This window comes from Nerophis lumbriciformis, linkage group LG26 (genome assembly GCF_033978685.3).
Source record: "Nerophis lumbriciformis linkage group LG26, RoL_Nlum_v2.1, whole genome shotgun sequence".
Classification (NCBI taxonomy): domain Eukaryota; kingdom Metazoa; phylum Chordata; class Actinopteri; order Syngnathiformes; family Syngnathidae; genus Nerophis; species Nerophis lumbriciformis.
Window position 1 is genome coordinate 22,062,258 of NC_084573.2, and position 14,420 is coordinate 22,076,677.

The 14,420-nt window shown below is 40.3% G+C and overlaps 1 protein-coding gene across 1 annotated transcript in view; it reads left to right on the top strand.

The window, feature by feature from the left end:
- Window positions 1–14,420, top strand: part of hadhaa (hydroxyacyl-CoA dehydrogenase trifunctional multienzyme complex subunit alpha a) — a 35,360-nt gene that overhangs the window by 19,329 nt on the left and 1,611 nt on the right. The window contains exons 8-20 of the mRNA XM_061987184.2: window positions 1,935–2,057; window positions 2,972–3,090; window positions 3,179–3,235; window positions 3,607–3,716; window positions 7,088–7,222; window positions 7,307–7,478; window positions 7,557–7,643; window positions 9,060–9,200; window positions 9,306–9,374; window positions 9,484–9,597; window positions 12,059–12,140; window positions 14,071–14,185; window positions 14,265–14,410. Of these exons, the coding sequence (XP_061843168.2) occupies window positions 1,935–2,057; window positions 2,972–3,090; window positions 3,179–3,235; window positions 3,607–3,716; window positions 7,088–7,222; window positions 7,307–7,478; window positions 7,557–7,643; window positions 9,060–9,200; window positions 9,306–9,374; window positions 9,484–9,597; window positions 12,059–12,140; window positions 14,071–14,185; window positions 14,265–14,410 (1,470 nt within the window). The remainder of the gene's footprint in view (window positions 1–1,934; window positions 2,058–2,971; window positions 3,091–3,178; window positions 3,236–3,606; window positions 3,717–7,087; window positions 7,223–7,306; window positions 7,479–7,556; window positions 7,644–9,059; window positions 9,201–9,305; window positions 9,375–9,483; window positions 9,598–12,058; window positions 12,141–14,070; window positions 14,186–14,264; window positions 14,411–14,420) is intronic.

A 14,420-nucleotide genomic window follows, 5' to 3' on the forward strand; every position in this document is an offset into this window, starting at 1 on the left:
TCGTCAATTTAAAACGTACTCACTGCTCTCTGCCTTCCTTCCTGTTGTCCTCGGATTTTCCGTCAGTCTTTCAATTCCAGCCCGAAATGAAGAAAAAGCAGTTCCTCAATCAGGATTTGGTTGCCATGGTCCTCTGGTTTCACTCACTCATGCTGGAATCGTCAGACGTGTTGGAATCCGGCTCGAAGGACCAATTAGATGTCAGGTTCAAATACAGGACATCTGTTACACAAGACAAAAGGCAAGGAATCAAACAGAGACATAATTCAATTTGGACTCAATTGAGGAGAGACGTGGTCACTGTACTCTCTGCACAGTCCTGCACCACGCTCTGACCAAGAAGGTTCTCGTCTCCTCTTTTAATTCAGATCTTCCATGTTCACGCACCAACATATGTCACAATAGGAATGGGGAGGTATGTAAAACAGTCATTGTTTTTGGTCGCTTTGAAGTCCAAGAAGAGGACTTCTCGGGCTTGGCTCTTCCTGGATCCAGCTGGGGCAGGTGTTGGAGGACAATGGACAACCCCTCCCGTCTCCTGTCCACAGTGACTTCAAGAGGGCAGCGTCTCGTAAATAGCGTTGACCAAATAGTTGGAAGAGAGTTGGAGGACAATGGACAACCCCTCCCGTCTCCTGTCCACAGTGACTTCAAGAAGGCAGCGTGTCGTAAATAGCGTTGACCAAATAGAGGGAAGAGAGTTTGTGAATTACTTCAAAGAGAGTTCGTTTAACACTTCAAAGAGAGTTCCTCCAGGAGTTGAGCACATCCTGCCATCTGTCCGTGCTGAACTCACAATGGCGTTTCCCGAGACTTCATCCTTTTGTTAGGCCTCGAAATACAGCATTCATAATACAACATTTGAAATACAGCATTCATAATACAACATTTCTTTTGTGATAACTTACAAACAATTATTCCAACATTAATACTAATTCATAATAACATATTTTATTTAAATGTATGCATACATTTTATGAGCCAGTTGAAAGAAAATAATGTCATCTTAGTAAATCATGCAAATTACATGATGATGTCATGGTGACCACACTTTTAACCACACCCTCACCACCACAGGTATCTTGGCAGTTTAGGGGAAACCCTGATATATACTTACAGTATGTATATAAAACATTGATGGAAGTTTTTGGTTGTTTTCTTAGAGCGCTTTTTATGCAAAATAGAGTCAATCCCATTACCTCCATTGTTCGCTGACTTTTGCTAGCATTTATTTACGACTTAGAATGCATAGAAAAAGAAAAATATGTGTGCTTGTCTTTTATAAAGTTTGCGAATGAGAGGCAAAATTCCCTCAAAAGACTGCAGATCCCTTTCAGGAGTTGCATTCAATCAATCAATCACATTTTATTTATACAGCACTTTTCATGCACAGGCAAGTTGCTTTGCAGCGGTAAAAAAAAACACAGTAGAAAACACACATGCACGCACAGCACTATTGACAATAACAAAACCTTGCATAGCACTAAGGATTGAGGAAAAACGCCACCCTTGAGGCATCCACACTGTAGAATAACTAAGTAATAAAATGTCATCTAAAAATATATCATCGACTTGTCCAGGGTGTACTCTGCCTTCCGCCTGATTGTAGCTGAGATAGGCTCCAGCGCCCCCCGCTACCCCGAAGGGAATAAGCGGTAGAAAATGGATGGGATGGATGGATTTTAAAATATATCAAAAAATAAAATATTATTAATAAATTATTAAAAACATAAAATGGTGAAAGTAATAGTAGCAATAAATATAAATAAAAAACAGAATGCAAATTAACAACCTAAGAAGAAAATACAATGATCAGTGAAGTGCTTGATTAAAAAGTGTGCCTTTTGTAGGTGATATTAAAAATAAAATCAAAAACCAACTTTTATTTTGGTCAATACAGTATGACTCCACCTTAACTCCACCAATCATTCCAGGTCCCGGTGTGAAGCCTGCAGAGGAAAGAACAATCGAATACCTGGAGGAAGTAGCAGTGGGCGTGGCTAAGGGAATAGCCAACAAGAAAGTTCCCCTTTCAAAAGAGAAAAGTCTCATGCAAAGTAAGCTGAGTCACTGTTGATCACAGCAGAACTGAACTGGGATTTATTTGATCATTCATCAGCAGAGTAAGGTCAATGTTCAATTATTCATACAGCACAATTTTAAAAACAACCTCAAAGTGCTGCACAAATTAAAAACAGAAACGTAAAAGAATTAGAACAAAAATCACAATAAGTACAGACAAGGCTATAAATACACAGCTGAAACAAACCAACAATAAAATGGTAAAAGCAAAATATGCAGTCGAAATTAAATAAGGAATATCAATAAAAATAGTAAACTCATTAATGAAAACATACAATTTTATTGCCACTGAGCCGATTTGTTTGTCAAGTTTAAAATAATTATCAATAAAAACACCAAGACTCCTTGCTGAATGAAGGGCGATAGTAGGACCGTAATGGGCCAAGGGCACTGTTATTCATGCCAGTGAAAAGATCGAGCTCACTAAAAATGACAATCTTTGTTTTTTTAGTCATTCAAACTGAGAAAATATATGGACATCCAGTCTTACCGAATTTAAGTAGTGTTTCTGGCAAGTCAGTTTTGTAATTATAAGGTAGATACATACATTTGAACATCATCTGCAAAGAAATTAAATGGTATTTTATGTTAAAAAAAAAAGATCCCAGTGGCAGCATGTTTGGGGACCGCACAGATAGTGGGGCTTTTTTTAAAGAAAAATGTCCAAAGTGGACAGCGAAAGACCTGTCTGTCAGATAACTTGGAACTTTAGGACGGTCATTTTTATGACCTGCACATTACTCAAGATGAGATGTTAAAAGCACTAGCACAGTGAAGTGAGTATAAAGAGTATGAACTTTGGTAGAATTAAGTCGAATTCAAGTAATTCTTATTGGACAGCAAAAAATGGTCACACATTTTGACCCTGACCTTGTTTGTGGGTGCACAGAGCTCCAGGACACAGTGATGGGTCTTGGTCCAGTGAAGAAAAAGATCTACAAGACTGTCAGTGAGAAGGTCCAGAAACAAACTAAAGGACTTTACCCTGCTCCTGTCAAAATCATTGAGGTACTGAATGCAAAATGTAGCAAACAATTGACATAAAGAACAGGACTCATTTATTGTTTGTGTTTGTGTGATGTCATCAATTGAGTAGTCAGTCAAGACTGGAGTGGAGGAGGGAAGAGAAGCAGGTTATCTGGCTGAAGCTGAGGTAAGTCTGTCCTCTGTTTTTTCAGGCCTACTGGGTTTAAAGGGAAATAAGAGATGGCTGATAAGAATATTAATAATAGTGTTGGGTGTAGGAGCGAAGAAAAAGTAGACTATCACAGCAGGGAAAACTTAAGTTGTAATAAAATAAATCCAGAAGGGTGGATGGGAAGAGAGGAGCTGCTGGGTGCACCAAGAGACGTTCCTTAGCAGGCTAGGCCCAGAACAGCCAGTCCTGAACATAAATGTATTAAAAAAGCCAAATGAAGATATTTACACTGGAGGGTAGGCCATATAAGGCTCGAGTACCTCTATTTTCAATGCATACATTAACTACATCTGCTATGCTTGTGCCTGATTTTGCCTGCAATACAGAACTTTGGGAAACTGGCAATGACATCAGAGTCCAAAGCCCTGATTGGCCTTTATCAGGGTCAGGTCACTTGTAAGAAGAACCGATTTGGGATGCCACAGAAGGAAGTCAAGTAAGAGCTATAGTATACACACTGGCTAGTTCATTTATTTGGTACATTTGGAAGGTCTGTTTGTTTATTTAAAAGGACAATGCACATTAATGGATAAAAGGGACAATACACATTAATGAACACAATACCACCAAGGGTTTGCGCGTATTAAAAACTGTGCAAACTTGATAGCACATGCAAAGCTGATTTACTAAACTTGCGCGTAGAGGATTGGGTCTCTTAAGTAAGCAAAAGAAGGAGCGCAATCCATTTAGCATATCTCTTTATAAATAAGCAGAATATATGCTGATTATCAGAACACCCTCGACACTGGGAGGAGCAAATGCAAATATAACTATTGAGCACGCAGTGTGATTTATCAAGACTAACTGTTCTGCGATCACTGTTTTGTGTCTATTTTAGTACATCTAGGAAGGACATGCAAACTAGCTGTTGCGCAGAAATAGCTGTGGTAAAGGAGGCGATGGCGGAGAAGCTCCATTCTATGTAACGTTGTCAACATATATGGACTGTCAAAAATAACAATATTTGACGTATCGTCTATTCAGCAATATCATTTTATAATTTTACAGCTGCTTGGTGACTTGAGGGGCAGATTAAAACAATTTAAATAGTTGCATTTTTGTGTCTGCTCCAGGCTTTTAAAAAAAAAAGAAATGTATAAGAAAAATCAATCAATCAATCAATCAATCAATGTTTATTTATATAGCCCTAAATCACAAGTGTTTTAAAGGGCTGCACAAGCCACAACGACATCCTCGGTACAGAGCCCACATAAGGGCAAGGAAAAACTCACCCCAGTGGGACGTCGATGTGAATGACTATGAGAAACCTTGGAGAGGACCACATATGTGGGTAACCCCCTCCCCTTCTAGGGGAGACCGAATGCAATGGATGTCGAGTGGGTCTGACATAATATTGTGAGAATATACTTCTCATAATAAGATTTTTTTGCGTTTGTAACATTTCAGCGCATGCTCCATGCAGTTAGTACCAGCATCTCTTATGAGCGCACCTTCAGCACGGTAAAGAAGTCTGTTCCGTTGACGATGCACTCCAGTCTGCTGCATGTTTCAAAACATAGCAAAAACATGTAAGAGGAACATGATACGCTAAATGTACAGTAAATGAGTGTCTCCATGGTGAAATCTGCGTAGTACACACAAAAACTCCATTTGATTAGGGCGGTCTGCACCAGTATCAATTGTATGCGCAATTTTAGTAGATTACACGCAAAAGGACGTGCAATTTTAACATTTGCACACGCTATTTAGGGCGTGGTATTTGGATTTTAGTAGATTATGTGTAAATATGACGGATTATAGCAATAGCCCAATTTCCATTGACGCAACAGCACAATGTTAAAAATAGATCTGTTTTGGAATAGGTTATAATGTTTGCATGTTTAGATTTGCTTGTAATCATGCTTTAGGTTTTACCTTGAAAGAAAGAACTGTGGTGCTCTCCCTGATTGGGATTTGCAGATTTGTTCGTCTTTGTATGGAAAAAATGTTTTGTCCAAAGTCGTTTCTTTTGTGTTGCATCTCGCAATCATCTTTAGTTCCCAAGTACTGTAGCTCTTCTTTTATGGATGTGTTCCTTAACGGGGGCGGGCGCTTGTCCATTTAATACATTTATAAAAGAAAAAGGCACCTTTTGAATACTTTCAGGTTTTTATAGTGTAAAAACGTACATTTCTCTAAAGCAGGGGTCCCAGACATGCGGCTCGCGGGCCAATTGCGGCCCGCGAGACGTTATTTTGCGGCCCGCACCTTAATATGAAAATGTACCCCACGAGTTTTATATGAATGGCGCTTGACAGCGTCATACTTGCCAACCCTCACGATTTTTCCGGGAGAATTCTCTCGAATTTCTGCCGATTTTCACTTTAACAACAATATAATAATAATAATAATAATAACAATAAGGGCGTGCCGTGATGGCACTGCCTTTAGCGCCCTCTACAACCTGTACAAACAGCGTGCCAGCCCAGTCACATGTTGTATGAGGCTTCTACAGACACACGTAAGTGACTGCAAGACATACTTGATCAACAGCCAAACAGGTCACACTGAGGGTGGCCGTATAAACAACTTTAACACTGTTACAAATATGCGCCACACTGTGAACCCACACCAAACAAGAATGACAAACACATTTCGGGAGAACATTCGCACTGTAACACAACATAAACACAACAGAACAAATACCCAGAATCCCATGCAGCCCTAACTCTTCCGGGCTACAATATACACCCCCGCTACCACCAAACCCCGCCCCCCCAGCCCTGCCCCCCCACACATCAACCCCCCCCCCCCCCCCCCCCCCCCGTGCGTCGGCTAAATAAAAATATATTCCACAACCCCAAACATGTCTTTTAGCCTGGAAGAGTTAGTGCTGCAAGGTGTTCTGGGTATTTGTTCTGTTGGGTTTATGTTGTGTTACGGTGCGGATGTTCTGCTGAAATGGGTTTGTCATTCTTGTTTGGTCTGGGTTCACAGTGTGGCGCATAATTGTAACAGTGATAAAGTTGTTTATACGGCTACCCTCAGTGTGACCTGTATGGCTGTTGATCAAGTATGTATTGCAGTCACTTACGTGTGTCTACAGAAGCCTCATACAACATGTGACTGGGCCGGCACGCTGTTGGTATGTTGAAAAAGCGGACGCAACGACAGGTTGTAGAGGATGTTAAATGCAGTGCCATCACGGCACGCCCTTAATGTTGTTGTCCGGGTGAAAATTGGGAGAATGGTTGCCCCGGTAGATTGTCGGGAGGGGCACTGAAATTCCATAGTCTCCCGGAAAAATCGGGAGGGTTGGCAAGTATGTTTAGGGCGGGAAAGCCATCCAAAGAAGGTGAATTCATTAAAAAGTGCATGTTAGATTTTTTTATGAAATCTTTTCTTGCGGCCCAGCCTCACCCAGTTAATGCATTCAGTGGCCCCCAGGTAAATTGAGTTTGAGACCCCTGCTTTAAAGCATTACAGCGATGATGAAGAAGGTTCTGTCAAATATCTACATCTATGGGCTGTATCAAACAAATCGACCTTTACAAAAACACCCTATTGGCCTAAGTATAAAATTGTATTCCCTAGAAAAAAATCTGAAAAATGTTGTCATTATTTGGGGTTTGTATTCACAGTATATACCCTCTCCGAGCATGTCACAGTTTGTAGAGGGAGTCGTCTTACATACACGGTGCGCTCAAGTTATAATGTTCACAGTCTCATACATATCTTGTATTTTACACGATTAGGTTCTGTAAATAAAGTGTTCTTTCAGTGTAGCTATGCCCAAATGTTTTCTGGGCGATGCTGTCTCTTCCCCAAATGGCCTAAAGGACTATTTATTCATCTTCTGTTTGCCAGGAGTCTTGCGATTTTGGGTGCTGGTCTAATGGGTGCAGGCATCGCTCAGGTATCCATAGACAAAGGACTTCACACCATATTGAAAGACACTGCAGTTGAGGGCATCAGCAGAGGAGAAGAGCAGGTTTACAAAGGGTAATCTTTTTTTCAGAGCTGCACAAAGCAAAGACCAAGTTGTAAAAAGGAAAAATGCATATTCTTTTGTGCTTTTATTCTCAGTTTGAACACTAAGGTGAAGAAGAGAGCACTGTCATCGTTTGAGCGGGACACCACAATGTCCAACCTCTCGGCACAGTTGGACTACACAGGCTTCTCGACCGCCGACATGGTGATAGAGGCCGTGTTTGAGGATATCGACATTAAACACAAAGTCCTCAAGGAGGTGGAGGCTGTAAGTACACTCTGATCACATCGGTTCACACCAAAATGTATAATTATTGTTTTTAACATGAGTCTTATCTTTGTTCAGGTGATCCCTCCTCACTGCGTGTTCGCCTCCAACACTTCCGCACTGCCCATTAAGGACATTGCTGCTGCAAGTAAACGGCCTGAAAAGGTCAGAATACACTTCTGTCATCATACAATATGGTGCTTAACACACATATGGGACCACCCAAAATAATATTGCCCCTTTTTTTGGGATAAAGTCAAAGACACAATGACAGGACCAGTCAAAGCAACTGGTAGATAACAATAAAGTCTACTTTATTTCTTTCAAATTGTCATCATATGGCAGCCTTCAGAGGGTCGCTTGTAACAGTAAAAATATATGAATAGAAATGTATCATGACCTCATGATGTTAAACCACACAATTGACTACGCATTTGATTATTCGCTTGTTTTTACGTACAAATTGATGATAACCTGCTTTGAAATAATTAGTAAAGGAGACGAGCAGTATGGCTGTGCGATTAATAAAATTAAGATTTTGGCTTCTCACGAGCATAAAAACAGTGTAATCGAAGGAAAACGATCGAGCCGTGCGACATTTATTCAAATTCCTGAGCTTGTAAATGGTAAAAAAGATGATTGTTGGTGTGAGTGACAAAAAGGCAGTCTACCAAATTACTTACATCCATTCAGTTTTAATGAGGATGAGAATAAAAAAAGAACGAAAAAGGAAAGTCAGTGCTCTTGTTTACTTGTTACTAATGTATTTCCGGTTGTTATTTTAAGTTAGGGGTCCTATTATGCAAAATAAACTTTTCATACATGTTTGTACAACTCATATTTGTGTATTTGGTATCCCCATAAGTCCCGAAAATTTTAAACCAAACCATGGAGGCATAGTGGAGATATTTATAAAACAGTCTTGCCTTCTTCCAAACTTGCTCCAAATGAGCTGTTTGGAATTTCAGACTTAATTAACCTATTTTGCCTTAGTTACGTCAGCTTTGCGCGAGTCTGACATTTTTATCCAATTGTAGTCCATAAGTCGTCCAGCCTTAACAAGCAGATACTTAAGTATTTTTTAAAAGTGTTTTAATACAGTACTGTCATTTTTACTGCAGTTTCTTGCAGTACATACATTTTGTTTGTCAAAATGACAAAAACGAAAGATAAAATACTTCCAGGCTTTCGCAGGCCTAGTAAAATTATGTGGCCCTCAGGAGCATAAGACGATCCATTTTCTTTCTTCAGTACAGTAATAAACATTATGGTTGTCTTTTATTGGAACCTAAATCAGGTGAGATATTCAACAAACTCAAAACCAGAAAGGGTATGGTTTATTTGCTTCAGACTTGCATATTAAGTTACATTAAAGAACATGGCGTGGTTACACTTGCACAATTCAACATGTCTGAAAAGGAGTAGAAAGAAGTCGAGCTCATTTAAACCTACCCTTTGTCCATATCTTTTACCAATAATTCATTTTGTTTGTTTCCTTTATTTATCTTTTACAGTTTTTTTCACTTCCTATAACCTCTTTTTGGGGGCCACTTGACTAATTGTGTGACTTTGGGATGCAAGGTGATCGGCATGCACTACTTCTCGCCGGTGGACAAGATGCAGCTGCTGGAGATCATCACCACCGACAAGACATCAAAGGACACGCTGTCTTCGGCGGTCAGCGTGGGCCTCAAACAGGGCAAGATCGTCATTGTTGTCGGGGTAAGAGCAGTTCTTCCTGAAGTTGGCCACCAAGCAGTCCAGCAGTTGTCATGGTACAATTTGGAAAAATAATCCTGCTGCATGGTCTCTCCATTTGAAACACAGGACGGCCCTGGGTTTTACACCACTCGCTGCTTGGCTCCCATGCTAGCAGAAGCTGTCCGGGTGCTTCAGGTAACGAAAGGTTTATCACAGCTCTGGCATCTCGGTGAATGTTGATGGACATGAAGAGCACTTTTTTTTTATTAGAAGCAACCTCAACAGTGATCTTTTTCTATTACAGGAAGGCGTTGGTCCAAATAAGCTCGACAGCTTGACAACCAGCTTTGGCTTTCCTGTCGGCGCGGCAACGCTTGCTGATGAAGTTGGCATCGATGTGGCAGCTCATGTGGCTGAGGTAATGTTGTCTGCACTACAGGCCTCGCATGTATTAATTTGGGATGTCCAATGTGACCTACTCAGTGGCCTTGTGGTTAGAGTGTCCGCCCTGAAATCGGTAGGTGGTGAGTTCAAACCCCGGCCGAGTCATACCAAAGACTAAAAAAATGGGACCCATTACCTCCCTGCTTGGCACTCAGGATCAAGGGTTGGAATTGGGGGTTAAATCACCAAAAATGATTCCCGGGCGCGGCCACTACTGCTTCCCACTGCTCCCCTCACCTCCCAGGGGGTGAACATAGGGATGGGTCAAATGCAGAAGACAAATATGTGTGTGTGACAATCATTGGTACTTTAACTTTAACTTTAATTTATATTAGTGTGTGAATGTGAGTGTGAATGTTGTCTGTCTATCTGTGTTGGCCCTGCGATGAGGTGGCGACTTGTCCAGGGTGTACCCCGCCTTCCGCCCGATTGCAGCTGAGATAGGCTCCAGCACCCCCCGCGACCCCAAAAAGGGACAAGCGGTAGAAAATAGATGGATGGATGTTATCATGAAAAGCTGAACAGCAAGTTAACATCTAAATGTCTGCCATTAAACACACAAGTTTGGTCTTGTCTTGTATTTCACTGAAGTCATCTACAACATAGTAGGCTATAGGCTACTAGAAGCTAGCAGCTACCAAACAGCTAAGCGCGCAATAGCACATAAGCTAGACATACGTAATAAGTGTCCTTAATTGAACAATATTGCCATCTAAAACACCACATTTGTCAATATAAACAAGTATCAAATAATTATAGTTGCATATTACTCACATAAACAAAGTATTTAAGGCAGAGGTGTCTTAGAAAGTATGCAATAACGGCTCAGTACACACCTGGTATTAACTGTACCTGTCAACCCTCCAGTTTTCTTCTGGGTTACTCTCGCATTTCAGTATTTTCCCGTTTGCTTTAGCTGCTATTAAAAGCTTCAGCTTTAGGTCCATTCTACAGTCACTAAACATTTGCGTAAAAATGCGGAGCAATTCGATCAAATGCACAGCGTGAGAGGGGGATAAAAATGAAGACCATGCCAGAGAAGGCGTCTCTGCCCAAAATACTCAAAATGTGTGTAAATATCTTGACAAATGGGAGGCTTGTTATCCTTACCTACAGAAGAGCAAAGTCGTACACGCTCATGCTTTTTGTAAGATTCATGACACCAATTTAATTATATCACAGAAAAAATTAAAAAAATTACATTTTTGTTTTCATTTAACTGTTGTGTAATGTTGACAACATTGGTTGGGTTGGCAGACCATTTTTCTCAATGTAAATTTTACAGTAGCGAAAAGGTAACAAACAGCGGGCTAGCCACACCCATGGTAAGTACATTTCAGCAAAGTAGGGATGTTATTTATTTTATGATTTGTTTTAATATTACATGAATTTAAAGTAGGTCTTAAAGTTAAAGCACCAATGATTGTCACACACACACTAGGTGTGGTGAAATTTGTCCTCTGCATTCGACCCATCCCCTTGTTCACCCCCTGGGAGGTGAGGGGAGCAGTGGGCAGCTGCGATACCGCGCCCGGGAAGGGTCTGGGCCATTATGTTAAAAAAGACACCCAAGAGTTTATATGAAAAGTGTGAAAATGTGAGCAGAGTCTGCACAGCTTGCTACTGCTGTGCCACACTGAGAATATTCAGCAGTCTAGCCGCTACTGCCGGAAGGGCCACTGGACCGATATTTTACCTTGGAATTGTCCATCTGTAATGTCATTAAAAATTATGCTCATTTACTAGTAATAACGCAAACAGTGTATGTAGCATTAATATTTCACAATTGTTAATGTTTACATTATAAAACGTCTTCATTGTCCCTGATGGGGAAATGTGTTTATTTGAGTGTTGCATCTCTGCACAAACACTCAGAACTACTAATAGTTCACTTTGTTATTTCATATTCTTCTACATTTGTTTTACTGTTAGTATTGTTTTTATGTTCAACCTATCCAATTTGCTTTGTTATTTACTCAGTGTGTTAACTAATCTCTAGTGCATTTAGTTTTAATTACTGATTTTTTAAAACTGGCAGGTTTATGAATGTGCTGGACTCCCTTGAAAAAGATATTCTTAATCTCAATGGGACTTTCCTTGGTAAAAAAAAAAAAAAGGTTATAGGTTAAAAACAATTTATAAACAAATGGTGATACTAATTAAGATTGGCTGATATAAAAAAATATCTATATACTTTTCCCATATCCCTCAGCCCTAATTTAAAGTCTTTATAACTTTCACACACACTTATGAAAACCATATATGCTCTTAAATACTCATAAAACCTACGTTGTTTTAACATTAAAACTTAAATTTCAATGTTACATAAAAAATGTGCGATGCACTAAGACCCGCAGTAAGCGAACCGCAGACTAGTGAGGGAACGCTGTAATAGCAGGTATATTCTTGTATGACTAATATGTATTTGATTGCAGGATCTGGGGAAAGCTTTTGGTTCTCGTTTTGGAGGCGGGAATGTGGAAGTCCTTAAGACCATGGTGGAGAAAGGCTTCAAAGGTAACAATAATGGTACCGGTAACGTACCTTCACCGACAGAAAAAGAAAGTCCTCAAGGTTTACTATTTTGCAAAAATTACATTTTAATTATAAAGTAACTTGTGTGTTTTATCTCAGTAACTCATTAGCATTAAAGAGCAACAGTGTGTAGGGCTAACTTAAAGTGCTTTAAAGTGTCTAAACTTTACTTGTGTAGTAACCTCCTCACACTTACCTAAAATTGCTGAAAATGCTCAAATATGGCCCTCTAGGTCTTTAACAGGAGACCTATGACTCCCAGGGGTCTGCAGAGGTACTGCAGGGGGATTGGGAAATTTTTGGTTGATTACTTTTTTTCATATTTTTTAATACTCCGCGTATAATTTTAAACTAATTTAAGTGTCTTAAAATACACATTGACATTGCTCCAACACACTGTAGTGTCGTTTAACAATGGCAGTGACTTGGCCAACCTTGCAGGTTTCAAATAAAAACATGAATAAATAACTATTATATAATTGTATTTAATGTTAACATTTAAGATATCTTGCAATTAGAGAACCAGTTGTGAACTAGCAATTAGCGAACCAGTTGTCAAGTTGATTAGCACGCCAGTTAGCTATTAGCGCTAGTTGTCAGTTCGCTATTAGCGTTAGTTGTCAGCTAGCCATCAGTGCACCAGTTGTAAGGTAGCGATTAGCGCGCGAGTTGTCAGTTAGCAATTAGTACGCCGGTTGTCAGTAAGCGATTAGTGGGCCAGTTGTCAACGAGCAAAGAGTGCGCCAATGGTTAGCGATTAGCACGACAGTTGTCAGCTAGCTATTACCACAGCAGTTGTCAGCTAGCAATTAGAACAGAAGTTGTCATCTAACGATTAGCGCACCAGTTGTCAGCTAGTGATGAGTGCGCCAATATTAAGATATAAATTAGCGAGGCAGTTGCTAGTAAGCGATTAGCCCGGCAGTTATCAGAAAGCAATTAGCGCGCCAGTTTTTCAGCAAGCGATGAGCGTGGCAGTTATTAGCTAGCGATTAGCACGTTATTTGTCGGCTAACCATTAGCGCATTAGTTGTCGGATAGCGATTCGCACACTGGTTGACTGCTATCTGGCGATTAGCGCAACTGTTGTAAGCTAGCGATTAGCGCACCAGTTGTCAGCTAGCAGGTTTGGAGTCTTTGGCCTGGAAAACGTGAGGTTCTTAACCTAGGTTCGATGGAACCCTTGGTGTTCGGTGAGTCGGGCTCAGGGGTTCGGCGGAGGTCAAGACACACCCGACTCATCGTGTAAATAAAAACTTCTCCCTATCGGCGTATTACGGATACGGCAACAGCAGAAGTCTAGACTGATTTGCAGGTGTGTAATTTGTTGTGAGTTTATGCACTGTGTTGGTTTTGTTGTTTGAACAAGGTGATGTTCATGCAGTAAAAAAACATGGTAAAACTTTAGTATGGAGAACATATTCACCATTAGTTAGTTGCTTATTAACATGCAAATTAGTAACTTATTCAGCGTGGCCTTATTATAACACTAACCAAATAACTCTAAATTAAGTCATTGTTACTTAGAATATGTTCCCCTAGTGTCCAAAAAACTCTAAATTAAGTCTTTGTTACTTAGAATATGTTCCCCATACTTAAGTGTTACCAAAAACATATAACTTCTTCTTGAATTTAAAAAAAACAAAACATTTTATTTTTCACTAAAGAAGGGTTCGGTGAATGCGCATATGAAACTGGTGGGGTTCGGTACCTCCAACAAGGTTAAGAACCACTGTTCTAGTGGGTGGCAGTACTTCACATTACTTACTTGTTGATATATATTTTTAACATTTATTTATACATGTATTACACCATTGTAATTTATAAGACAACATTTTCGTATATTGTCAGCTTAGTACTCCTTTAATGCTCTGAAGGTGTTTGTAACGCTTGCAATTGTTGTCTTGTGAAGGCCGTAAATCAGGAAAAGGCTGTTTCATCTACGGCAAAGGCAAAAAAGACAAGAGTGTCAACCCCGATGCTGAGAACATCCTCAAGAAGTACCATCTCTCTGCCCTTCCCGCAGTGTAAGAGGACATCTGGTGGAGTATTTCACTGTTTTTTAGTGTCATTCGCAAGTCAGGTGGTGTGTATCTTCTGTTGCAGCTCATCAGACTCTGACATCCAGCACAGACTTGTGTCTCGCTTTGTGAACGAGGCCGTGCTGTGTCTCCAGGAGGGAATCCTGACCAATCCAGTAGAGGGAGACATCGGAGCTGTGTTTGGACTCGGATTTCCTCCCTGCCTGGGTGGTGCGTTAAA